Source organism: Erinaceus europaeus, chromosome 8, assembly GCF_950295315.1.
Source record: "Erinaceus europaeus chromosome 8, mEriEur2.1, whole genome shotgun sequence".
Lineage (NCBI taxonomy): Eukaryota > Metazoa > Chordata > Mammalia > Eulipotyphla > Erinaceidae > Erinaceus > Erinaceus europaeus.
Window position 1 is genome coordinate 51,871,534 of NC_080169.1, and position 25,463 is coordinate 51,896,996.

Here is a 25,463-nt window from a genome sequence, read left to right on the forward strand (position 1 = left end):
AATCTGCATGTTAATTTCCTCCACATCACTACCTTATTTACTATCTTCGTTGTCCTCAGCAATGATTTGATATGCATGAATATAAAGTAGTCTAATAGTTACTATTAATTTCATAGCTTTATTTTATATTAAGGTCTTGCATCTCACAGTTTCAATACTGTATCAAGAGTTGCTATTAAATTTGGAGCCTGATTATTTATGTTGATATTCTGCAGCTGGGATAATTTAGTTATTTCCTGCAGTGTTATGTACATGATATGGGTCACTTGATTGAAGAACTTATTGGCTTGATAAATTCTTTATGCCAGGTCCCCTCATTCTATCTTCCCTTCCCCCACCTCCCATCCTCTGTCCCCCCTCATCTCTTACCCTCCTCACCCCTATCTTCCCCACTCCCATTTCCCTCCTCTCCTCCATCTCCACCTCACCACCCTTCTACTCCCCCATCTCTTCATGCCCCTGAATGCAGAAATGATCAGGACACAGTTTGCACTTAACCACTAAATTTTTATTGAATTTTTATTGTAACATCAATATTAGTAAATATCAAGTAAAGAGAAGAATCTATCAATAATATGGGGAAGGGAGGGAAGGAGGTGGGATAGATGGGTGGGGTAGAGGATAATTGACAGGGGCACAGCGTTCTTAATTATCACTTTCCTTTAATTTCCATGAATATTTACCATCATCATTATCAATTGCTTTCTACCAATTATTTCTCAAAGGGGATTTATCCATCCTGAAACTCCCTAGGGGGTGTTTTGCTCACAATCTTAATCCCTGGAGTTAGTAACACAGGGCATAAAGCCTTTATTAAATTATTCACCCAATCATCGTTGAACTTTCTCCCATGAGTGCTTTTATCCATGTCCAATTTGTCCTAAATAGATTGATCTCCCTGAAGTTCCCTCAATTTTATTTGGTTATCTTTAAGGATAGGAATTAGGGAAAAGGGTTACAAGTTAAGTATACATGCTCACTTAAAGAGATATCTAATATATAGTATCATGCAATTTTAACTAATCCCACCCACTTATGACTACTTAATTATCCCTCCCATCCTAAAGTACCTATGATTATATATACCCCCTACTACTTAAATGAATTAGACAAAGAAATAAAAAGATAATTTTCCACAGACCAATTCAATAGCATTCTACACTCTGAAACAACAAAGAACTTCCATTTCCACTAGATGCACACAGTGTAGTTCCCCAGGCTTGCAGATAGTCCTTCACATCTGTCCAGGTCTTTCCAGCGGTGCTCTCTGTTGACAATCTTAGAATCCTATCTGATGTTCGTTGTCTGCGGTGAAATGATGACAGGATCAATTCAGGAGGCCAAGAGGTACCTGCAAACTTAAGCAGAAATCCAAACTGCACCATACAGATGCCCCCTCCAAGTTCACTGAGCTATCTCACATGATTTAATCAAACCAAAGCTCCATTTTCTAATGGTTTAATACAAATACCTCATTGATCACATTAAACTGACCCTTCATAAATGTATGTAAACTTCTAGCATGATGATCTTAGCTAGTTCTTTCCACATCAGCCTAACAGTGGGAGCTCAAATCTTATTTAATAAATTTTTAATTGACTAAAATTTGTGCCAAGTTAATCAGTTGTCAATTTGTTTCAAATAAATTTCTAATGTCCTCCATATTTTATTTTGCTCCCCTTCTTCACGTCTCTAAAGATTTAATTCCTTTACTTTTTCCTTCCATAAACAAACTCTTTGTGAGAAAATGCCAAAAAAGTTAAAATATCCAATTAACATAAATTTGATCAACAGTAACAAAATTCAATTGAGTGAAAGGAAACTTAGCAAAATAAATCAACTCAATGAAAGGAAACTTAGCAAAATAAATCAAATGAATGAAAGGAAGCTTAGCAAAAGTTTGATACTAAAGAGTAAATTTAAGTTGACTTATCCTTAACATCTAGACTTATAGATAGTACATATAGTTATAGCGCATAGTACACACTGCCAGAGTCTCTCACAAGCTTTTTGAAACAGTCAAATGGGTGTCAGGGAGTGTCTCCATTCCTTGTTAACCCATAGCATCCTGACAGTTGCTCTTGTTCAGTATCTCCAGAATTTTCCATTTGATGTTGGCAAAAGTCCATGTGTACATGCTGGGACTACAGACAAAGCCCATTTCTAGGCCCACTGCAGCATGAAGATTAAATGAAAACTGTAAATTTGACACAAAACAAGTTGAGTTCAAATGTATGGAGGATGAATTGGTATTGAGGTAAACTGAAATGACGCTTCAAAATAGTCCAGAAGCACAAATGCACCATTTTAAAGGTAATAATTCTAAAATGTGACTGACTAGCTTTCTCATTCCATTGGGGGGGAAGGGACAGGCTGGGGGCTGGGGGCTGGGGTGGGGTTAGGGGGGTTGTGGTGGGGTGGGGATAGGGTTGTGGTGGGGTTAGGGGTTTGGGATAGGGACAGAAGCGGGGCTGGGGTTAGGGTTGGGGTTGGGTTAGGGAGTTGAGGTGGGGGTGGACTAGGGAATTGGAGTGGGAATAGAGATGAGGGTAGGGCTAGGTGGTGGGGTGGCTTTAGGGGGTTGGGATGGGGATGGGGTGCGGGTGGGGCTAGGGGTTTGGGGTTAGGGGGTTGAGGTAGGGACAGGGTTAGGCATGGGGTTAGGTTGTTTGGGTGAGGATTGGGTTTGGGGGTTGGTGTGGGGATAGGGTTAAGTGTGGGGTTGGTATTAGGGGGCTGGAGTGGTGATGGCCTTTGGGGTCATTTGGGAATTTGGGTGGGATGTGGTTAGGGTTTTAGGGTGGTGATAGGTGTGGTGGTTGGATAGGGTTGGGGTAATGGGATCAGGTAGAATAGAGGTGGGGTATGGTTAAGGGGTGGGTAGGTGATTGGGGTGGGTTGTGGTTTGGGGTTGAGTGGTTGGTTGGGGGAGAATTGTTTTTGAATTAAATAGCCAATTGAGTTTGATTATTTTTGTATGACTTTTAATGGCCTTATTGATCAAAAGTTTGGATAAATACTCCTGTGTTGAGAAGCCTCTCATTCAGTGTTGTAGGACAAGTTCACAGCTAACAGTTTTTCACTATGTCGCTTACCAATTTTAATTAGCTTAGTTAATAATCAGCAGTTTTATAGTACTTTTTAACCCAATGGAAATAATTTTGAAAGCTATCAGCACTTTAAAACACTGTTAAAATTCACTATCAACCTATATCTAAAACTTTTTAAGTATTTTAACATGCAATAATAAGGAAGGGTAATAATGTGTATGTGAAAGATGATGTTGATGATGAGAAACTTCACCATTGGACTCCTCTTCATGACAGGTGATCTGATATTTACACTATGTTGCTTTCTACTGCTCATATCAAAAGTGTGGCAATTGGAGACTGTGTTAAGACACAAACTCCATGAAACCTGCTTCTTTCTTCTCCATGTGTGGCAGCAAAATGGAGTCTCAGCAATCAGTCAGGAAGGATGACTCAAATCCTGCAGCAGGGTTAATGGCAGTAGTAAAGAGCTAAACAGAAAGAGAGAGGTTAGACAGAGTGTTCAAGGTAGTAGCAAGGGACCAGGAAAAAAGAAGTCAGGCAGTCCCAGGTTAGCACAAAGCCTCCAGGAGACATCAGCCGATGTAACTGGATTGAAGACAACATGCGTGTTGTCAGTTGCTTTAAGTCATCTCAGTTGCTTTCTAGGCCTCTCTTTCATTGTCAGCTTGTTGTTGACTCCACCCCCTGGAGGGGATTTTTTTCCCCAGAATGCGGACTCTGATCCTTTTAAAGTAATTACATGTCCAGTGCCCCAATTTCTCCTCTTCAAAACATCATTTTCCCCCTCTCAGGATCTTAATGCTACAGTTTAGTGAGAGGACTGATGATGAAATACCCAGATGCATATGGAGGCAGAGAAAATGGATAGATAGTCCCAAGACTTCAGGTGATGATCTTTCAGCCAATTAACAACATTCATGATAATCCTTTCAGAAGTACCAGGACATGATGGTAACATTAATTCAGAGTCTATTAAGACTTGGGCATGGGATTTTGGAGTCCTTTTACTTCAGTACTCATTAGCCCTCATGCATGATTAAGAGGTGGTCACATTTCACAAATATCAAAAATGTCTGGAACCACCAATAGTCTCTGGTTACCAGGTTTACGTTTTGTGAAAGCCATTGCTGGCATGATGATGGTAAGGTGTTGTGATAAAGCCAGAGTCCTTGGGCACACGTGATTTGCACCAGGATGTGAAGGCACACACTTAACATGCAGAGTTCCATTTGAGAGGGTACTTCATTCTCAGGCCTGAGTTGTTTCCATTGCAGGCCTCCTGCCTGCTCCTGGGAGAACTGGTCAAGTTGCTGCTCCTTGAGAGTTAACGGAACCATGCAAGTGGAGTTTGAAGATGGTGAAGTTTCTAAAGGTGCAGCAAAAAGATCACGGAAGCCATTTACACTGCACCAATTAAGTTTGGCTTCCTTAATAAGGCGTCAGTCCTCTAGTGATGTAAAGAGAGTACCGAGACTGCAAAGGGCATGTCCTCCTCTTCCTTCTTGTCTCCCCCTCCTTAAAGAAAACAGCATTTCCTGTGTTTACATCAGCTTCTCTATAAATGTTAATCGAGGAAATCTGGCAGCTGATAATTCAGTTGGTGACAGAGGTTTCAGCAAGTTAACCTAGACTTCCAAGAAAGTAAACTTATGAATTTTAATTTGATTGGCAGTCAAGTTGGAAAACTGAGAGATAATTGGTTGTTAAATATTAAAGGTCTTTTGGTACTTTAGGGTGTGTGCCAGTCCAGGATGGCCCTGACCTTCTGGTGCCATTTCAGAAAGGATGTACCTAGGTTAGCCTGAAGATGCAGAAGCCCTAACTTTAGCACACAGTCACTGATTGAGAAGCTGAACAGGAATACATTTGAGGGCAGAGATCTTGAAGGACATGAAAATTTTTTACATGGTGCTGTAAGACGGAGGTGGTGGCGGTGGTGGAGGAGGTGGCGGCGGCTGCGGTGGTGGATATTGGGGTACTGGAGGCTGGCGGTACCAATGTGGATTCCAAGTGATCATCACGGGGACATAGAGCGATCGTCCATGTCCATCTCTTCCCACTGGGTACCAGGCGAATCCTACTGGATAAGTCGGGTATGCGGCATATGCTGGGTAGTGGTAGGCATGGTATACAGGTAGCTGAGGTACGTATTCAGCATACGTTGCCAGGTGAGCTTGGTCATCCAAATTTGGGATAGAGAGACGTGGGTACTGATTCTGAATGGTGACACTGTTGGGAGCACGGCAATCATAGGAAACCTGCAGTTTCCACCCCCTCTTCACCTGGAGAACCTGGGCTCCATTAGGTGCAATTGTAGGAGTAATCAGTCCATCTTTGACATTTCTGGCCACAAAATCTCGCAGAGCAGCCATCTCAGGTTCAGACAGGGAGTACACGTGCCCGCTGGGAATACTGTGTGCTCCAGGTATCATTTCAATGTGGGGATCAACCAGCCGGTGATCTGGGTAGACGTGCTCGTCTACTGGAGTGTACACATTGTGGACATAGTAGTACCTCACTGGATGGTAAACTCTGTAACCTTCTACTGGGTAATAAAATGTCGGCTGTGTTGGTGGTGGGAGTGGTGGTGGTATTGGCGAATAAATTCGGCAGTGGTATCGGCAGTATTCAGAATCGAAGACAATTGATCTGGTGCTCCATGTAATGTTGGGATCATGTGTGCTCAGCCAACGCACCCCCAGGACAACAGGGAAGAACGGAGACTGAGTCACATCAAATGACATCACCTCACGGTGGTCACCCAGGTCAACAATCATGTTGTGTGTTTCATGGACTACTGGGCCTGATGCTATGGGACGTCCATCAATTGCTTCTACAAGTATTGGCCAGTCCTTGATTCTCAGTGGGATGCCATTTTGGGCGACATATTCGTGGTCAATGAAGTTACCTGAAGCACCAGAATCTATCATGGCTCGGACAAACAAGGTGTGTCTTCCCGGCAGATGAATCTGGATCATTACTTGCAGGTGAGGAGTTGAAGCGTCGTCGGTGGGAAGGGACCTTATTATTTCTGGCCCGGTCGCTGAAGGTCCCTCTACAGCGGGGCCGAGGAGTTTCCCGCCGGTGAGGCCTTTGAGGCCTTGGCAGGACAGTTGTCGGCGTAGTGACCTCCATTCCCACAGTAGAGGCAAAGGTTCAATTTTCTGCGTCTTTCTTTTTCTTCCTGGGTCAGGCGCATGCGGGCACCTCCCACGGGCTCGGTTGGGTCAGCCTGGTGGTGGTGGTTCGCAATGTGAGGCAACACCAGCGCTCGGGGAGGGGAGCGTGGTTTGCGAGCTGCAGCGGCCCGGGCCAGCCTTCTCTCAATGTGGATGCACTGGCTGATCAGTGCTGACAGGGATTTGGCAGCTTCCAGGCGTGACAGCTCTGCCTGAATGTGGTCGCTCAGGCCCTCGTGGTACTGGTCAATCAGCGCAGGCTCGTTCCAATCCAGATCCTGGGCAATCATCTGGAAAGCATTGGAATAATCGACAACTGATCCCATACCTTGGCGCAGACGTCTGATCTTGCGCTTGGCAGCCTCGCGCCTCTGAGGGTCTTCAAAGACATGCTTCATTTCGGTCATGAAGGCTGGATAGTTGTGCATCAGGTAGTGGGACCTCTCCAGTTTTGCAGAGGCCCAGCGGGCAGCACGGCCGGTCATCATGCTGGTCACGAAGCAGACTCGGACGCGATCGACTGAGAAATCTCTGGTGCTCTTTTCCATGAAGAGCTGGCACTGGGCCATGAAGGGAACCAGCATGTCTGGGTTGCCATCAAACTTCTCTGGGAGGTCTTCTGAGCACTCTTCTTCTATGGGAGTAGCTGGAACAGCAGCAGCAGCTGCACCACAGAGCTCATCTTCATTTTCCTCAGTGATAGTGGGCTGCTGTGGCTGTGGCTGTGGTTGTGGCTGTGGCTGTGGCTGTGGCTGTGGCTCTGGCTGTGGCTCTGGTTGGGGCTGAGGCAGCTGCTGGGGCTGCTGCTGCTGGGGCTGCTGCTGCTGTGGCCCCTCTTCTACTACCTCTTCTTCCTCTTCTTCAACTTGCTCCCGAAGGTTGGAGTTCTCCTCTGTGAGCTTCTGCACCTGGTTCTGCAGGTTGTTGTTCTCCTCGGACTGCCTCATGACTTTCTCTCTCAGGTTGTTGATCTCTTCAGAGAGATTGTCTCTCCTTCTTTCTCCGTTAGGGTTGACCTGGGCCCTCTGAGCACTGCCTGAACATCCAGAAGTAGAGGGGATGTTGGGGTCGTTGGGGGGAGGAGGTGGAGGAGGGGGGGGGCAGTCAGGCCCCAGATTGACTGTGGGGGTGGGAAGAGCTCTCCCAGATGTTGCTTCAGGTGTGGTGTCACTCCTGTGGGGGGGGAGGCCAGGATCCTGGCCTCCTCTTCCACCCCGCCTTCTCTTTGTTTTCAAAAGCTTTTTGTTTCTGCAAAATGAAGGTGAGAGCATAAGTACAACATATACTTTTTAAAGTTGAACAAAACAAAGAAGATTTTGGCATTTAAAGAATCTATTAAAGTACTTTAAATACATGAGTATTTAAAGTATTTACTAAAGAACTTTAAATACATGAGTATTTAAAGTATTTACTAAAGAACTTTAAATACATGAGTATTTAAAGTATTTACTAAAGAACTTTAAATACATGAGTATTTAAAGTATCTTTATTCTATCTGTTTACATTAGTAGTTAATAAACAGAATCCCTGCAAAAGAAGAGAAAGAAATTAAGACAGTAGATAGGAATAAATAGAATCCCTGCAAGAGAAAGAAATTAAGACAATAGATAAGAAAAAAAAATCCTATTTTTAATGTCCAAATAACTTTCCTTTTCAAAATCACCTGTTCATTAAGATTTAATAATATATAATTGTATTAGCAGCAATGAATACCCTACTGGCTATAAAAGAATGTTGAGACATCTCACACAAATAGTTTTGTATTCAGAGAAAAAGACAAAAAAACTTCCAAGGTCAAGACAGTTAACCACATAATTATATAACATTAAGTCAGACTAACTGCTTATCATTAGTGAAGTTGCATGAAAAGTAGCTAATAGTCTAGCCAACTGAGACTCCTCCCCTCAGAAAAAGGAGAGTTAAAAATCACAACGCCTATATTCCTCAGCTATAGTGTGTTTGTGTGGGTGTGTGTGGGTGGGGGGTGAGGGGTAAGGATGAGGGGGTGAGACTATCTCTTAAAAGGATGGAACTGATTATCAAAATAGGCAACAAAAATCATAGGATTGCCCAAGTGACTTTTCAAACCATAATTTGATTTTCCAAAGACAATTTTCAATAGGACAGAAATGGCACAGAATAGTAACCTGTGTCTACTAATGCCCTTTACATTATGAAATCAATCAACTAGTTTTAATTGATGCCTTCTAGGAAGAACTGGACCTATACACACATTGAAAGTAGCCCATCATCATAGAAGATGATCATAATTAAGATAAATTTGTTTCCAAATAATACCATAATCCAAATTTAAAATGGGGATTTCCATAATTCAGATGAAGTATTTATGGAGAGTTTAAGAACTGTCAGTTTACTAACAAAGTTACTAAAAAGCAAATAGAAAAGTAACTTTCTATGCAAAGGGACTGAGAATAAAACTAGGAGGGGCTGCAATTAAAGCAACCTGGGTATGTATTCAGATAAATTTAGTTTCCAAATAATACCATAATTCAAATTTAAAATGAGGATTTCAATAATTCAGATAAAGTATTTATGGAGAGTTCAAGAACTGTTAGTTTATTAGCAAAGTTACTATAAAGTAAATAGAAAAGTAACTTTCTGTGCCAAGGGACTGAGAATAAAACTGGGAGGGGCTGCAGTTAAAGCAACCTGGGTATTTATTTCTCATCTAAAGATATTAATTTGTTTACTTTTAACTACTGCTTTGGTTAAACCTAGGGTCTCACAGGTAAACTTGCCATCCTTTTTTAAAACAAGACTCTTACTACACCCCACCCCAAAAGTTAAATGTTAGGGTGGGGCAGGACATAAGGGTTGAGTAAAAGTATGTGTATATAATTAAATGTACTAATTATGACTATGGTGACTATTAAGTCACATATACCTCTAGGTAACATTTGTGTGCATGCTTTCTGGGAAAAAAATGAGTTAAATGTATTTAGAGTAACTTATTTTTAAGTTCTTAATGATTTACTTTTTTTAATGAGCATCAAATTTTCAAATTTGAAAAATTCTAAGAAATTGCTTCAAGGTTTAAAAACAATACATAGAGCAGGCTGCTTATTCAGTTTACTTGGAAGTCCTGCTATTTGTTGTTCAATTCATCCAGATAAAAATTGATACCAAATTAATTAATTGCTTACTGAAAAAAATGAGCTGTATTTAGAGTAACATTTTAAATTTCTAATGATTTTCTTTTTTTTAATGAATATTAAAATTTCAAATTTGGAAAATTTTAAGATATTGTTCCAAAATTTAAGAACAATACATAGAACAGGCTGCCTATTCAGTTTACTTGGCAGTCCTGCTAGCTGTTGTCCAATTTATCCAGGTAAAAATTGATACCAAATTAATTACATAAAATAAAAGCATGGAGATAAATGTCATTCAAAGAAATTTGATAAAATAATTAAGATTTCATTTAATAGGCCATGTTAAGTAATGCCCCCCCCTCCCCTAAAACCCTCTCTCAATCTTTTAGGCTCTTCCCTTGCCCCACTCTGCCACCCACAGTCACCTTTCCAATGCCCTCTACTGTTGGCATGGTCTCTCCAAGGTGGCAATCAGCAGAGTCCTTAAGGGACAGAATTACTGAGCCATTTAAGTAATATTAAGCTGCTAATTAATTACTTTAGTAACAGGCTGTAAAACAAATAATAATCAAGATATAATATTCATGTTCAGAAAAAAACATAATTCACTTTCATTTCCTGCACATTCAAGGCAATTTTAAATTGGTAACTTGATATTAAGTCACCAAATAATGCAACTGTTATTAAGAGTTTTAATGTCTAATGTCTAATTAAAGACAACTTGTAAGCACAGGTCACGTGACTGGGGTGGCACTTCTGTCATTTAAACATTAGCACTTTCAAAAAAAACTTCTGAAAAGACATTCCCAACATGGTCTGGCGCAGTCTGACCCAGGTCAGAGAAGTTACACCTACAGGTCAATCACAAGAATGGACTTTATTGAAGCCCAGGTCTGATCTATGTTGTAATATCAGGAAAAATAAGACAATAAACTGGAAATAATAAGGAATTAAGCAGTCAGTAATTAGTGACTGTTGTTTAAAGGATCAAGAGACAATACCAGAACTTATTAAAATGTATTTGGTAGGTGGGGCAAGGAGGGGCTGTAATATAAAAGTGAGAAGAAACAGGAATTAAAGCTATAGGGAAGGGCTGCAACTGTAATTTGCATGCCCCACTCCCCCAAAGCATTAGGTTCTTTAATTTTTAAAATTAAGTTTCTCAAAATAAGTTCAGGGGTTATTTGCTCTACATGAGCCAATTTCAGGTGTCAGACCCCTACCCCTGGGGTTTGTTACTGGAGGGGGGGTAGGCCTCTTAAGTGCTAATAGTCAACTGCCTAAAGCAGAGAGAATAGTTTAACTATTATTAAAAGTGACAGCAGTGGACAGGAAGGGTTAGTAAAGTTTTTAAAGTTTGGAAATGTTTTAATAACAAATAGAGCTCCAGAAAATGTGGAAATAGGAGCATGGTGACTTAATTTTAATTATAGAACCATGTTTACTTACGCTCCCCCTTGGGAGGGGGCTTGTTGGGGGAGGAGGGGGTCAAAAGACCCTGTTCCTGAAATCTGAAAGGACACACAGCACAAAGTCAAGCCACCTGGGTCAGATGCCACCTTCGCATATGAAAAAAAGAGTTCAATGTTAGTGTAAACACATTTCATTAATCTTTTGAATATTCATAATGACTTACACAAGTTTTTGTTCCCCAACACACCAAAATGAGCCAAAAACCACCTCACATTAAACATCTCATAAAGAAATCATAATTCATCAAGCAAAAATTGTTTTAAAATCTCCAAAATTCTTTTCCAGTACCATGTATGTGTACTATTTGTGAAAAGCAAATTCCATTAGTATAATTTGACCACTGTTTTGAATTATTCATAAAAATGTAAATAAAGAATTTCCAAAGAGAAGGGGGTCAGGGTGGCAAGGTGGGTCAAAGGGGTCTGGGTACTTACTGAAAGCTGTAATTATACTTGCCATAGATTGTATACTTGTTTGGAGGGTGGGGGGGGTGGTGGAGGGGTGTGACAGGTAAGCCAAGAAAGCCCCCCTTAAATGTAAATAAAGAAAATAAAGAAAGCCCTCCCTTAAAGTTCTTATTTGTTAATATATGCAACCATGTCTTAAAATTTCTTCACTTACTTATAAACATGGTATGGATGACTGGCAATAAGATATGATTTTTTCATATCAATATTTAAGAATCCCAGCATAAACAATATATTTTGTAATTTAATCACTTCATAGTTTGTGGATTTTAAAATTAACAATTATGTATTATTAATTAACCTACACCTGTCTCAAATTTGAAGTCTTAAAAATCCTATTTTTTGAGTATTTTAAAATTAAGATGTATATAATTACAGCCTTCATTTTTGGAGTTTAAAAATGTCGTTTTTTTTTTTGTTTTTTTTTTTTTGCTTTTTAAAGATATTGTTAAAAAGTAAACAATGCCTTGGACAACCCACGACAGCAAAGCACCAGAGAACAGATCCAGGAACAAGAAACCAGAACACCTGCAGACACCATGCTACACATGGAACAAACTTGTGTACTAGGAGGGCCATTTGACGCCCACTTAATGAATGCCTACCATGCGTTAAACACAATTAATAAATAAGTAGGCAAAATTAGTCAGAGCTAATCCTCTAGAGTTCCAAGAATAAAATTCCAGCTTCATATACACACAAGTGAACGTCTCATCCTGATCCACAGGTCAAGCCAGCAGCACCTATACACCACACCTAAAACTCCCAACACAATTCATGTTGTTTCTTATTTTAAAAACACCTTATTTTGTATTCAACTCCAATTAATTCTTATCACAAGGTCCACAAGTGTCTCAAAAAAATCCTTTAAGTGTTAAAATAATAAAATATTCAAGTGTTTATTTGTACTAATATTTTTTTAAAGTTTAAGGCTTGCCTTTAGAGGCACTAGCCATGTTGCTTTAGAAGCACCTTTCATATCCCACTATCTGTTGAATTGTGGGATAATGTTATTTTAATATGCAAAGCACTTGGTAGCAATGTGCTTTGAAACATCAGGCTTAAATGCCATGGTCTTTAATTGATTTCATTTATTATTCTTATATTTATTGTATTATTATTCTTATATTTATTAAGACACTAGTGGATAGCAATCATAATCAGCGCAGCAAAGAAACCGCAGGAGGGCGGGGCTGTACAGCCAGGCTCAGACTGTGAAGGTGCAAGGTGGGAGGGGGTGGCGGGGGTATGCATTGCGCAAGCGCAAGTAGGTGCTGGGGAGGCGGGGCTATAAGCCAGCCCAGAAGAGGCTGGCTCAAGGGAGGGGCCAAGCATTGGAGAGGAGGGGCTGGGAGCGCCACCTCAGAAGAGGCGGGCTCAGAGGGCAGGTCTAGGTTGAGCCACCTGAGAAGAGGCGGTCTCAATGGGAGGCGGGCACTGACTGAGCCACCTGAGAAGAGGCGGGCTCAGTGGGAGGGGGCTCTGGGCTCAGAGGGAGGCGGGATTCGGACTGACTGCCTCAAGAGAGAGGCATGTTCAGGGGGAGGCGGGGTCTGGGCAGCGGACCACCTTAGAGAAGGTGGCGCAAGGGGTGGGGGCATGCTGCGAGCTGCCTCAAAGTAGGCGACTCAGTGAGAGGGGGGTCTGAGAGAGTGACCTCAGAAGAGGCAGACTCAGTGAGGTGGGGTTTGAGAGTTCGGGCTTGGGAGGCGCGCTCTGAGGAGGCGCGTGGCCGAGGAGGCGCGCTGCAAGTAGGCGCTGGGCGGCGCTAAGCTCGCTCTTTGCAGATACTGCAGAGCGGGCCGCTAGAAGGGGTGGGGCTGGTCGGAGACTGGCTGCAAGCCTCTCCCAGAACTCCCCCCACCTCCCCAAACCCCTCCCACCAGCATCCAACAGATTGATTTCATGCAACAAGAGCGATCACCCCCAAATCCACCCCCCTCAATACGCCAACAGATTCCACAAACTGTTGCTGCATGCCAATTCGCGCCACCGCTACAACTATACCGCCTATATACATCAAGCACAACTAAGGAAGGCAGCCCGCTCTGCCAGGCCGAAAGATTCCGTTTTACTCTTAAATCAACGTCCCTCCACTCTACTGCAATAGCAGGAATGGTGTGGGCAGAATGTTAAACATTTAATTTTCTGCCCAGGGCTCCATTTTGTTTAACATCAGCATCATGCAAAGAACCGTCCTACAGAGAAACAGTGGGAGCCATTCCAAAAGGCTCATTAAGAGACAAAGGGTGGGGTCCCCCCTCCCAGAAGACGGGATAATCTTACTTTACTGTTAGTCTCTCCATAGGTTTATCTGTAGCGCAAAAAAAAAAAAAAAAAAGCGCAGCTCATGGACCTCTGCGGCTGTTTACTTCGTAGCGCATTTTAAAGGTGTAAATTGGTCTGCAGCTCATGTACCTCTGCAGTCTCCGTGTCCTGTAGCGCAATGAAGCGCGGCTGCAGAGGTAATCATATCGTTTTTCTTTTTCTTTTCTTTATTTCTCTCTCTTTTTCAGTAGCACGCAGCCTTGGTAGCTCAGAATTTGCAGTGCATTTAGAGCACATGTATTGCGGCAGAACAGATTAGTCTGTAGTGCACTGAAGTGCCCATCACTTTGTAGTGCATGAAGCACCCAGACTGTAGCGCACTGAAGCGCGTATCAGTGTATATATAGCGCATTTGAAGCGCTTATCAGTTTGTAGCGCACTGAAGCGCCAATTAGTTTGCAGCGCTTAACACTTTGCAGCGCATCTGAAGAACAAATTTCGTATCGGTCTGTAGCTCATGTCCGTCTGCAGCTCATGTCTGTCCGCAGCTCATGCCTGTCTACAGCCAAGATCTGGACTTAGGTCATGGAAAGCAAAGCCCTGAAGGCTAGGCAGGTTTCTCCAGTTTGGGGGGGAAAGCCAGTGAAGGCGTGACAAGGTTCGCATGGAGAGAGATTCGGGGGGCGCTAACTCTATCTCCCCAGGATCGCGATAAGAACGGGGGAATAAGAAGAAAAAAAAGATTCTCACCGCATACTCACCACGCGTAGACTCCTCTGCGAGGACAGGAAGGAAGAGGGTCCCACACCTGTGCCAGGCGAGAGGGTTCCGCTGGGTGCTCCGCAGCCGGAGAGACTCCGGCTGGGAGAACGCTCAGCGGACCTTTCGCGAGGCTCGGTGGACCTTCTCCGTTGTTCTCCGAGGTTTTCTTCGACACACACCAACCGAAGTTGAAGCGCGTGTACCAGGAGCGCCGATCCCGAGCCTTATATAGGCTGAACAGAGGAGGGGGCGCCAAATCCCAGCGTGCCCTGCGGGCTAGGGGGCGGAGGGGGGGGGTGCGGGGGCGGAGGGATGGGGGATGGGGTGGGGGCGATGGCCACGCTTCGCCAGTCGGCCGCTAGAGGGAGTATGGGATTAAGGAGGGGGTGCAGGATGCTGATGCTGAACCGGCCTAGCTGGGAGGAAAGAAGAAAGGGAGGGGAGGGGATAATCGAGGACGGCTGGCCTAGCCAGGCCGAGAATGCTATTGCCCTGGTGGTGGGAGCCGGGAGACCCCTTTGCTTGGACGGGACAGGGTCTGGGGACACGCAGGATGAGCCCCACGACCACTGGCACCTTCTTACTGACAGGTTAGTGGATTTGCGCGCGACAGGCGGCCCTGAGATTTACAGGCCGCTGCTTTCCCATCCCCCCACTGGGTTTGGGGGTTATTCCAATGCATTTTTGGGGTGTCAGCCCTTCACCCCGTTGCATTCCTCCTCTAGGATGCCCCCCACCCTGCTTCCAGAACCTCCTGGGTCCCTTCCCAGGCTTGACCCTTGGCCTTTTTTCTCCTCGCCCCCGCGGGCCCCTCCCAGCCCGGAGCTCTCAGAAATTCCATGTTCGGTCTCCATTCTTCTCCTGTCCACCCCCCACCTCCAGCCCTAGCCGCTATGGTGGACCTCTCCTAACCCTTTTGCAAAGAGCTGGGTGTAGTCACCCCGTTTTTCTGGTGGGTTATTACCTCAAAAATAGAGCTGTATGCCCAGTAGAGCCTCAGGAAGAGAGTGACCTGACAAGGGCGTCAAGCTGTGTTCCCTTTGCACAAACACGTTTCTCTTTTTCTCCTTTTCTTCTCGAGAGGAATACTAAAAGGTGCATTTGGAACACCTAGTTTCCCCCTTCATCATAAACACATCTCTGGGCAGCGTTTTCCTTCAGTTTTATGGAATAAGGAAGAGGGATCCATAACGTTGGGAGCTAAACTGTGGCGTTCAGGTCAGGGTCAGCCTCTGCTCGGTGGGATGCTGCAAACAGCCCCTTTTGCCCACCAAGTGCATGGTTTTGAGAACACGAAGACAATCAAAAACATCTGTGGATGCCTCCAATGTGTTTGGCGGGCTTCGAAGGCTTCCAGCAATGGCCCTTTGCTGGTGATTGTGAGGTTTAGGTTTATGCAAAAGCCTAGCGTTCCTTGCAAAGCTATATTTTCCTGATTTTTCTTAGGGTGACTGCATAGTTTCAGTCACAGTACCTGCACGTTTAATTTTTTTCCAAGCGTGTTGTTGAGATTCGGCTACAAATATTTGTATGCATTAATACGTAGAAACACATTTTACCTTAGAGAAAACTGCAGTGAATTACAAGATTATAAATACCTGGTGAGGAAGGATGCTTTAAAAAGGAAAAAAAAAAAAAGCAAACCTTAGCTCGGATTTTCATTTAAGCGCCTGAGCCTGAGTATTAAGCGCTGAAGAAACTGACAATCTGTTGATAATCTTAGTAAAAGAAGTTTAAGTTTAAATAGAAAACTAAATTACCTACATCTGAGTGCTGTTCCTGAAACACACTTGCATTCGAAGGTTAAAGCTGAGCATATTTCAGCAACATTGCAGCAGCTTATTTTATATTTAGAGGATAAATAAGAATTTGACCCTTTGTAGATGTAAAGGTAGCAGGGATCATGCTCAAAGCCAGTTTTCCTGGGGATAAATAAAACTATAACCTTATTGAGATTTTACCTTTTGTCAGAGCTAACATGTTGATCATCAGAAATATGAAATGCAGATTTCCAACAATGAAAGATATTTTTCTAATCAGAAATATGAAGTGCAGATTTCTAACAATGAAACATTTTTATAAGTTGGTTGAACATATACTTTTAAAATACTCAATTTTTAGAATAGCTGTCCTTTTCTACAAGATAACATCATTTCAGGATTTCTTATGTTTGCTAGTGCACTGTTCTTTCTGGTGACTACCAGACAAACAAATTCATAACATGTTTTTTTCCCCCAGTCCTGAAATCAGTACATCTACTTCTTAGCTGATAAGCATTCTTATTCTAAAAACTGAGGTTAAAAGCCAGTGTAGGAGGTAAGGAAAATTCAAATTAATTCAGTTAGAACTTATCCTAAGACTTTTAAATATTGAATAATTTGACTTTTTTCAAATTTCGAAATGTTAACCAGAGGATTTTTTTTTTTGTAAATAGCTTTAAGGTTAATTTTACCAAGTAATACCAATAAATTGTACAAAATTTAGGGGAGAAACTGAAGAAAAACAGGATCACCTGTAATCTATTTCATCCCGAGTTAATCCTGGTATACATTATGGAGACTACTTTTTTCAGAATTTTCTTTCTCTACATTTATAGTGCCTAAATATTACACACACACACACAAACACATACACTCCTTTCATAGTGTTTACATGTTACGTGTTTACTTTCTGAAAATTAAAAAAGGGGTTAAATTTCCTTCTATTAAATTCTTTCCAAGGAGCCTTAAAGAAGGAAATAATATTAATCACTTTTCTAATGAAAATATTAAAGGAACAATCTTAGCACATAAATATTTAATGCCCAGAGAGCTAAGAATATCTTTTGATCTTACCATCCTAACAAACATAGTTACATTTCGATGTTTTCCTTATTTATCTTATTCCTGTACATATGGAAAAAAAAAATCACTTTCTGGGAAATAGTTTTCTAAGGAAAAAAATCAGCATATGAATGATTTAAACAAAACTTTTAAATCTAAGCCAGTAAACAATAGCAAAATTACCTTACTACTTTAGATGACATTTTGTATTATCTAAAATAGCAAAGAACCCCTACCCAAACTCAGTAGACAAGAATTTTAAATGCTTTTTTTGACATTTAGTATCATAAGTGAATTCTGGAATTTATTTGTTTCTAGTGTTGACTACTTCTTTCCTATTTTGCTAGAGATTACCTGTAAGGCAAAAGAAGTACAAATGTGTGCTATTTATTTTTATAGATAATAACTGATTTTTTCATTTGAACATTTTAATAATTTTTATGAGATTCTGCTGCAGAACTATGGTGCTTTTGACTTGCTAACTATATTTAACTGCTAGTATGATGGGAAAATTATATTTCAAATAAGGAGATTTTCACTTGTTAAATAATGGCAAGACTTTTGTTTTGGACATTTTTACCCATTTATGACAATTTACAATATATGGTGAGACTATTGATTTATTTCACATATTTATGTAGCTAGCTTAATTTCTAGGGTGGCAGGGAAATTTTATTTCAGAACAATGAAGTTTTCACCTGTTCAAAAATAAGTAGACTCTCTAGCTTGGTATTTTGTCCATTTTTTAGTAACAATTTTCTACGGATCTGTGAGGTTGCATAGTTTACCACATTCATTTGACTTTATTCTATTATGGTAACGAAAATCATTTCAAAGGAAGGATTTCAGTTGTCAGATCATACCTAGACATTATAGTTGAAGATTTTATTTATCTTCAGTGACAATTTGCTGTGGATCTATGAACCTGCTCTTCTTTTAATTTTAATATGGTAGAAAGAATTTATTTCTAAGCAAAGTAAAAATTTCTGCTGTCAATTAATTGGACTTAATATTTAATAATTTCATCCATTTTATAATAACCTGCCATAAAGGTAAAGAATGTTGATTCACACTTTATATTTAGTTTAACTTTTTGTATAGTGAACAAACTGTATTACTAAGCAAAGTGCAGTTTTCACTTCCCGCTCAGGCATTGAAATAGCACCAGAGAAGACTGGTGAGAGAACAACCTCAAAGAGATAAAGATAACATAGCCAGTTTCTAACACTGGTTTTCCACTGGAAAAAATCGTGACCTAAACAAAATGCTAAAGCAGTGAAGAAACCCTCAATTGGTGAAAAAAAAAAATTCTAATCAGATAGATTGTTTTCTTCAATCACAGTTTTCTTCAAATAACCAGTTACCATTTTGCCTGTCTTCTTTTCCATATTTACCTTCTTCCCTTCCCTTCCCTTCCCTTCCCTTCCCTTCCCTTCCCTTCCCTTCCCTTCCCTTCCCTTCCCTTCCCTTCCCTTCCCTTCCCTTCCCTTCCCTTCCCTTCCCTTCCCTTCCCTTCCCTTCCCTTCCCTTCCCTTCCCTTCCCTTCCCTTCCCTTCCCTTCCCTTCCCTTCCCTTCCCTTCCCTTTCCTCCTTTCCTTTTCTTTCCCTTCCTTCCTTTCTCCACCACCCCCATCTACATTTACTAGCTGACTTCACTTTTTAAACTTTATCTTACCCTGGTCGAAATATCAAACTGGAGACTCTGTTGCTGATCTATTTAATACTCTTAGCATAATCTGTTCACCTTAGGTGAATAGATTATATGGGTTTGTGTGTTTGTTAAAGATTCCTGAGCTGGAAGTATGTATCAGTACAGAGCTTCACCCATATTCACATAATAATTGTTTTCTTCTTCCTTTCTAACTTTTCCAGGGACAGGGAATCAGACAAACAGATAGACATGGAGAATTTTACACACATAAAAACCAAAAATCATTCAGATGGTTTTTTTTTTAAACTTTAGGACTCAGTTTTTCAGGCTATTGTCTCCCTGATTTTCAGAAATAATAAGTTTACACCAACAGTGTAAACTTAAAAGAAAAAAATTGGAGCTGGTATTTATAAAAATCAACAAGTCTTTTCAATTGATTATTCTCTGATTTGTGTTTTCAGGTTGGTAGAAGCGGATAGTGTTTTCAGGTTGGTAGGAACAGTTGGTAGAGTCACATAGTGCTATCAAAGCTGTTTCTCATGAACTGTCACTAAGAAAAATGTTCTCTGAGCAAAATTTCTCATATGTTTAGTTTTTAAGCAATATTGCTATAGTAAACACTGCACACACACACTCAATGTGACACTAAAACAGCCATTTCTATTGATGCATCTTTCCTTCTAGTCTTTCTGTACACATTAGGATTATTACTTATCTATATTTTTAATATCTACTGGGATTTGACACTTTCTTTCGAAGGATACATTAATCTTGCTTTCAGCAAAGCATTTGTCAAGGCAGCAGGATGCTCTTGTGTTTGAGATGCTGTACAGGCTAATTAGCAGGATCGTTTTATGAGTGTGAGACCGGCAGAACCAGTACTAGTCAGGTGTGTGGGTTAATGGGTTTGGGTTCAAGATTCATATGTGATAGGAAAAAAAAAAGAAAGGATCATAAGCCTTTGTCCAGGTTCACTCTTCTTCATCTTTATGAATGGCTGATAGAAATCTTGGGGAACTTGCTTTAAAATTCATGGATGACTTGAAAAAAGAAACTGTTACAAATAGATATCAGAATTAACATGATTTACATAGGCTTAGCGAACTATGCTGAATCCAAAATAATATTTTAAAGCATAAAATGCATCTCACTTCACTTGATAGGTTTAGAAAGGGAGTGATCTTATATGATAGCAAATTTTGAATAAAAAGAAAAATTGATCCAGCAACACGGTGTAACTGCAAAAAAAAAAAAGTCAACATTTAGATCTGTTATTAGTATAGTGTCCATATGTTGCAACAATTAAAACTACCCTGTTTTAATTAACCACATCTGTACTACTGTGTCCATTTCTGTATGTCACATTTAGAGAAAGACATTGACAAATTAGACAACTTCCAGAACAGTCCATGGGGATAGTGAGGAGTCTGGCAGTTCTGTCATAGGAGGCATCCTCAGAGGGTCTGGAAATGTTTAGTTTGAAGATGGAAAGTAGACATAAACTCTTTTGTTTGCTTCAGAAAACAGGACTAGCATCAGTGGGTGAAACATAGAGATGGATTTCAACTTGAAACCTTTCTAACAGTGTTGCTCAGCAAGGGAATCAACTTAAAACTTTCACCTGCTCTATTCTTTTAAAATACCAGAAATAATTTCCTCTCTTATAGTGAATATTTAATTTGAAAGTCATTATAACATTGTGGTGTAGAATAACAAAGATTTATGATGAAAATATGTTTTATGTATATTCTGATAATGTTACTGAAGGAAGAATCAGTGTATACTGCAAGTTGATTTCTCACAGCTTGAGAAGAGTTATAGCAAGACAATTTAACACACCTTTTCTTGCTTCCTATTTTGTTTCAAGTATGACAATTTGAGAAGAAAATTGAAAATTAAAGGTTTCTTTTTTCTTTTCTTTTACTTTCTCTCTCTCTTTCTTTTCTTTCTTTTTTTTTTTTTTTTTCCCCTGTAGAGTGTTTTGGACTTAACTTAAGCTTCCTAGTGTTTTTCTCTTTCTTGTTTCTTGTTTGCTGGGAATAGGCTTCTAGAGCAAAGTGATTGTGGATTGTGGGCATGACCCGAGTTAAGTAAGAGCAGGAGCTGCTGGCTTCTGGTCCAGGACAGTTCAGCCTTTGGCTTCTAGATCCCAGCTGTCTCTTACCCAGGGGGAAATGTAGGGGTAATTCTCTCTTCATCAGTTCCCCTGCACTTACAAGTCCTTGTAATACTTACAGTTACAACTGTTAGCTTTTCCATAGAAATTAAAACCTTTCCATCTAACGCAGCTTCTGACTGTGCTTTTTAAACTTCTCTAAGTTTCAGGTTAGCCCGTTTCTGACTTGATTGCCTCGGGGGCACATTCTTTGAGTTTCAGATGTGTCTTGGGGCAAGTTTTCCTTTCCTCTGTTTGAATATTGATAGTTTATTTTGATCACCACGTCTATCTTTGAAAATGTAATTGCACAAAATTAATTGGTTGAATAAGCACACAAGACCTTACATCTGAGGCATGATATCCTGTGGTGCATCTGAATCCACAGGAAACTTATTTTTGCCTTGGCTCCTGTAAAACTAAGGGGTCTGGGGTAAACTTCAGATAAAAGATGTGAAGGAAACAGAACACATTTTGTCATCTCTTCTAACCAAGTTTTTCCATCTTCTTCTCCTGCTTCCCTCCCACACCCAGAACTTTCCTCCTCACTGAAACTGAAGTCAGAAATACAGTCTATCTACCTCAGACTGTGTGAAGTGTATTTTTAGTATTGAACAATTTTCTCCTCTCCTATTTTCTCTTTATTTTATAAAAGTGTGTGCACTTTCATGGGATTGTAATAATGCACAGGACAACTTGTGATGGCTGACTTCCCAGTTGTTGAAGATGCCACAGGCGTTCTTGGGTTGAGCTCATATTTCCGAGAGAGAAATGCTCAAAGATGAGCTTCTGGCTTGTCAAAGCTAGCTCGCTCACCTGATCCACAGGCGGCTACTTGTAATTCCTTGAGTGCAATGTTTGCTCCTGCTCCCAGGCTCGGGAAGTAAAATGATCCCTAATATTTAAAATTTGAAATTTAAAAATGTAATCTTGGGAAATAAGCCTCAAAACATGAGTTGCTTGCATGATTATTAATGTTGTATTCTTGAGGAAGTTATTATGTTGGTAAAGAAATACTATTTTCTTCTTGTCACTCTAGTGCAATCTTAGTTTTTCTGGTAACTTTATCTCAGATTTTCTTGTGCAATATTATGGTCAGCTTAAATGTGCTTTAGTACTTAAAGTCACTCATCTTTAGTAGATCTCACTTTTTACTTAATTGCCTTGTACTAATCAGCTTTTTAGAATAGATTCACTGCATTTTGTACCCGGGAATCATCATGGCATCTGTTGTGACAGAGCAGGAGACTCTTTTCTGAAAAAGGAAGCCTGTCATTTCAGAAATGTTGAGGAGTTAGGCAGGTGTAAATTCTCTTTCCATTCTTCAGCTTTCCACTCTTTTCATCCGGTCACTGTGATTATTATGGAGATTTGAGGTTCACTGCGAATTTGAAAGAAAAGATCACAGCTAATTTTCCTAAAGCAGTTCAGTGAAATATTTTAATTCTTCATGTTTTCACCAACAGCTATAGAATTAAAGTTTATCTTTTACTTTTGAATGCAAAATAAAAGAAAAAAAAGCCTCAGCTTGCTCTTTAATTTTTTTCTCCTTAGCCAATTGTTGTTTACTGCTGTGCGCTAAAATGATATCGGCTTTTCTCTTCTATAGAGTAGAAGTTAATCAATATAGGACCTTTAGCAGCTTTTATTTTCTATGGTTATAGAGTTGATTCTAATCAAAGACCAATATTACAGAAGTGAAAAGAGAAGAGGTTGCTACAGATGCTTACTGAAATTTGAAATGTATGTTATTTTTGTCTTCCTTTTCTACTTCCAAAAGTTTGACTTAAAGACATATTCATAAAAGTGCACAAATGAAACTTGAAGATATTTGTTATACTGTTTTAAAAGTAATAATGAAAAACTAGAAAATCAGTGTCTGTGTTTAGTAATAGTTCTTTTGTGTTTGGGGGTATTAGCTGGTTTTGAGACTCTGTTAGAGGCTTGGGAATACATGCTCCCAGTCATTATGGAACTTTTATACTAGTCAAATTGATGAAGATTTAGTCAAACAATTGTACATATAAATGTGCCCTTAAAATGATGCTAAGGGTTGCAAACACCACTACAATTTCTAAGTAAGAGATGTGGTACTATAGGGGACTAAGTACGGCTTTTTCAAGGAAGTATTCTGATCTGAAGGACAAAGGACAAGCAAATTCTGGTGAGGTGAAAGTATATTTCTGAGGTAAAGGAAGATCTCTGAAGAGACTCTGAGGCAAGCTGAGCATGGCAAATAGAAGGTGCTGGGAGGAGTTAGCAAGGTTGAAGCCTAGAAAGAAGGGAAAGCATATGACAAATTCTAGTGGGAAGCTGGAGAGCATATTTTACCGGACCTATTAGACTATCTTAAGGAGTGTACTCTTTATCTTGAAACTTATGGGAAGTCTTTGCAGGGGTTCAAGCAAGACCTGATCGGATTTGCATTTCAAAAGGGGCACTTTGGTTGCTTCTTGAAAAGTCTGACTGATAGGAGTAGGTTTAGGCAGATCCATTGGAAAGCTACTTTAGTAATAGGATGGAGATGACCTCCAGACTAGAGAGATGATGGAAGATAAAGATAGAAGAGACATTTCATTTTGAGGTAGTAACAAGAAGCAAGAGTGTGTAGTAGATTGAACTTGACTGGAGATTGGCAAAAAAAATGTCAAGAGTGAAGCCTATTTCTATTTGGGATGGGAAATGCTGGGAAAAGACCAGATTTTAAGGCAGGGATCATTAGTCCTACTTTGGATAATCTGAGCTTAAGGTAATAGCTAATACATTCTGTTAGAACCACACGGTATGAAATTAGGCATCTTTAAAATTCAGTGTCATGTAAACATGTCTAAGATAAATGAAAGAAAGTGTGATCATAATATGTAATAAGATCATGGAATGTATATATTAATGTGTTTATGTGTAAAATACATGCTTACAAATACATAGAATGTGGAAAGATGCAAAGAGACAGTGGCATTGCAGGGATGGTCATAGATACGAAAAAGGGATTTTTTTTCCATCTTCTAAATGGATTTTTACTGAGGAAATATTTTACAAAACTCCTTTCTCAGGTACACATCCACATGTCCCCAAAATATTTGTTAACATACCTCACCCACCATCAAAGTGAGCCTTTGAGAGGAAACTTTTATATTTTATGCTTTCCTGGTTACCTCAGTGTATTCCAATAAAAATGCCTTCTCTAATAAAGAAGATTGCTGACAATTTAAAATAAACAACCAAAATGAGGTGTTTTTTTTTTCCCCTCTCCTAAAGACTTCTAGGTGGAAAGATCTTATAAGCATTGTTTTTGTTTTTTATTTTGAACAGAATTTTCCTGTAATATTTTTCCCCTAGAATTGCCACATGAGCTTACACTTTGCCTTTTAATCCTTTTCCACTAGATTGCACTATTACACTAGATTTCACATGGTCTGCATCTTATTTTGTATTCTGCCTTTCACTAATTTTATTAATTTCAAAACATTTTGCAGCTGGGACATTAAATTGTAATGGTGCATGCAGCTACTGCATATATTATGTTTTCCTTTTGTTAAGGTCCGGCTGGTACTCCTTATTCATCTAATATTTCTGAGATGGAACAGAGATAATACCATTCCCAGACATTGGAAACCCAGACTTATCTTTCTAGTATGCCCTTTAATTAGACTTTTTGAGGAACAGAGCAAAAATATCAACATTTTACTTTTTGTTGGATATTTCATTTTCCTCCAAATTTTGATATTATGTATAGCACAAAGTTGAATCTTGTGCCTGTGTGCTGTTTGTTTTTGCTGTATTATTTTTTTCAGGATAAATGAGAGTTTATGAAATTCAGAGAATGTGATTACCAATATAATTTGTCTTGTATGCGACTTTTCAAAAGGGTTAGACTACAGCATTTAAGCAGTGTGTCTTTGTGCTCATTGGGAATGAAGACTGCTAAAATGCCATATTTTTAGCCTTCAGGGAGTCCATTTAAAGCTTGGAATTGAGCAACTTATAGTATTTAGTCCACTCAGCCATAGGGATATTATATTTCATGTGTCTAATGTTAATTTAAAAATGTCATACTGACGTAGTGACTAATTTTTTCACTTGAACATGCATAGTTTTTAAAATCACATTTAAAGAAATCTTGTCCTTCATGTTAGTCGACGATTAAGTGTAATATTAGCTCATTTTTTGACATCATCATTATGTGATAAGCACTCTTCTAAAGATTTAAGTGTGTTAGGCTCATTTGATAGTTATAATGTGACTCTTAAGTGGCATGTTTTCTTTTTCTCTACTAGACTAGGAGATTGAAATAGAAAGATACTTAATAACTTTACCCAATGGATAAAAACTGCAGTTTGAATCCAGATGCTGTAACCCCAAAATCTTTGATGTTAAACACCACCTTTTTGTACTCATAATTTTATTTCATTCTGAAATTTGTTACCTATTTTGTGCTAAAGCTTTAAAATTATAATAATCTCTAATCATATTAAGCAATTACTTACAGTCTTCCTGCCAAATTTTCGGTTTTAACAAAA

The 25,463-nt window shown here is 39.9% G+C and overlaps 2 protein-coding genes across 9 annotated transcripts in view; one reads left to right on the forward strand and one right to left on the reverse strand.

Moving 5' to 3' along the window:
• Nucleotides 1-3,417: 3,417 nt before the first annotated feature.
• PEG10 (paternally expressed 10) lies at nucleotides 3,418-14,516 on the reverse strand. 2 transcript variants are annotated; one of them, NM_001292087.2, is given in 2 exon segments: nucleotides 3,418-7,480; nucleotides 14,304-14,516. In NM_001292087.2, coding segments are annotated over 2 exon segments (2,532 nt in total). In that variant the 5' UTR covers nucleotides 14,309-14,516; the 3' UTR covers nucleotides 3,418-4,954.
• Nucleotides 14,517-14,729: 213 nt separating this feature from the next.
• The window catches only part of SGCE (sarcoglycan epsilon), an 89,033-nt gene continuing 78,299 nt past the window's right edge, over nucleotides 14,730-25,463 (forward strand). For 2 of the 7 annotated variants that reach the window (XM_016187880.2, XM_007522502.2), the window contains exon 1: nucleotides 14,741-14,905. In XM_016187880.2, coding sequence (XP_016043366.1) covers nucleotides 14,797-14,905 — 109 coding nt within the window. In that variant the 5' untranslated portion in view covers nucleotides 14,741-14,796. Of the gene's footprint in view, nucleotides 14,906-25,463 lie in introns of all 7 variants that reach the window. The other 5 variants (XM_060196215.1, XM_016187882.2, XM_060196214.1 and 2 more) reach the window with 4 other exon arrangements.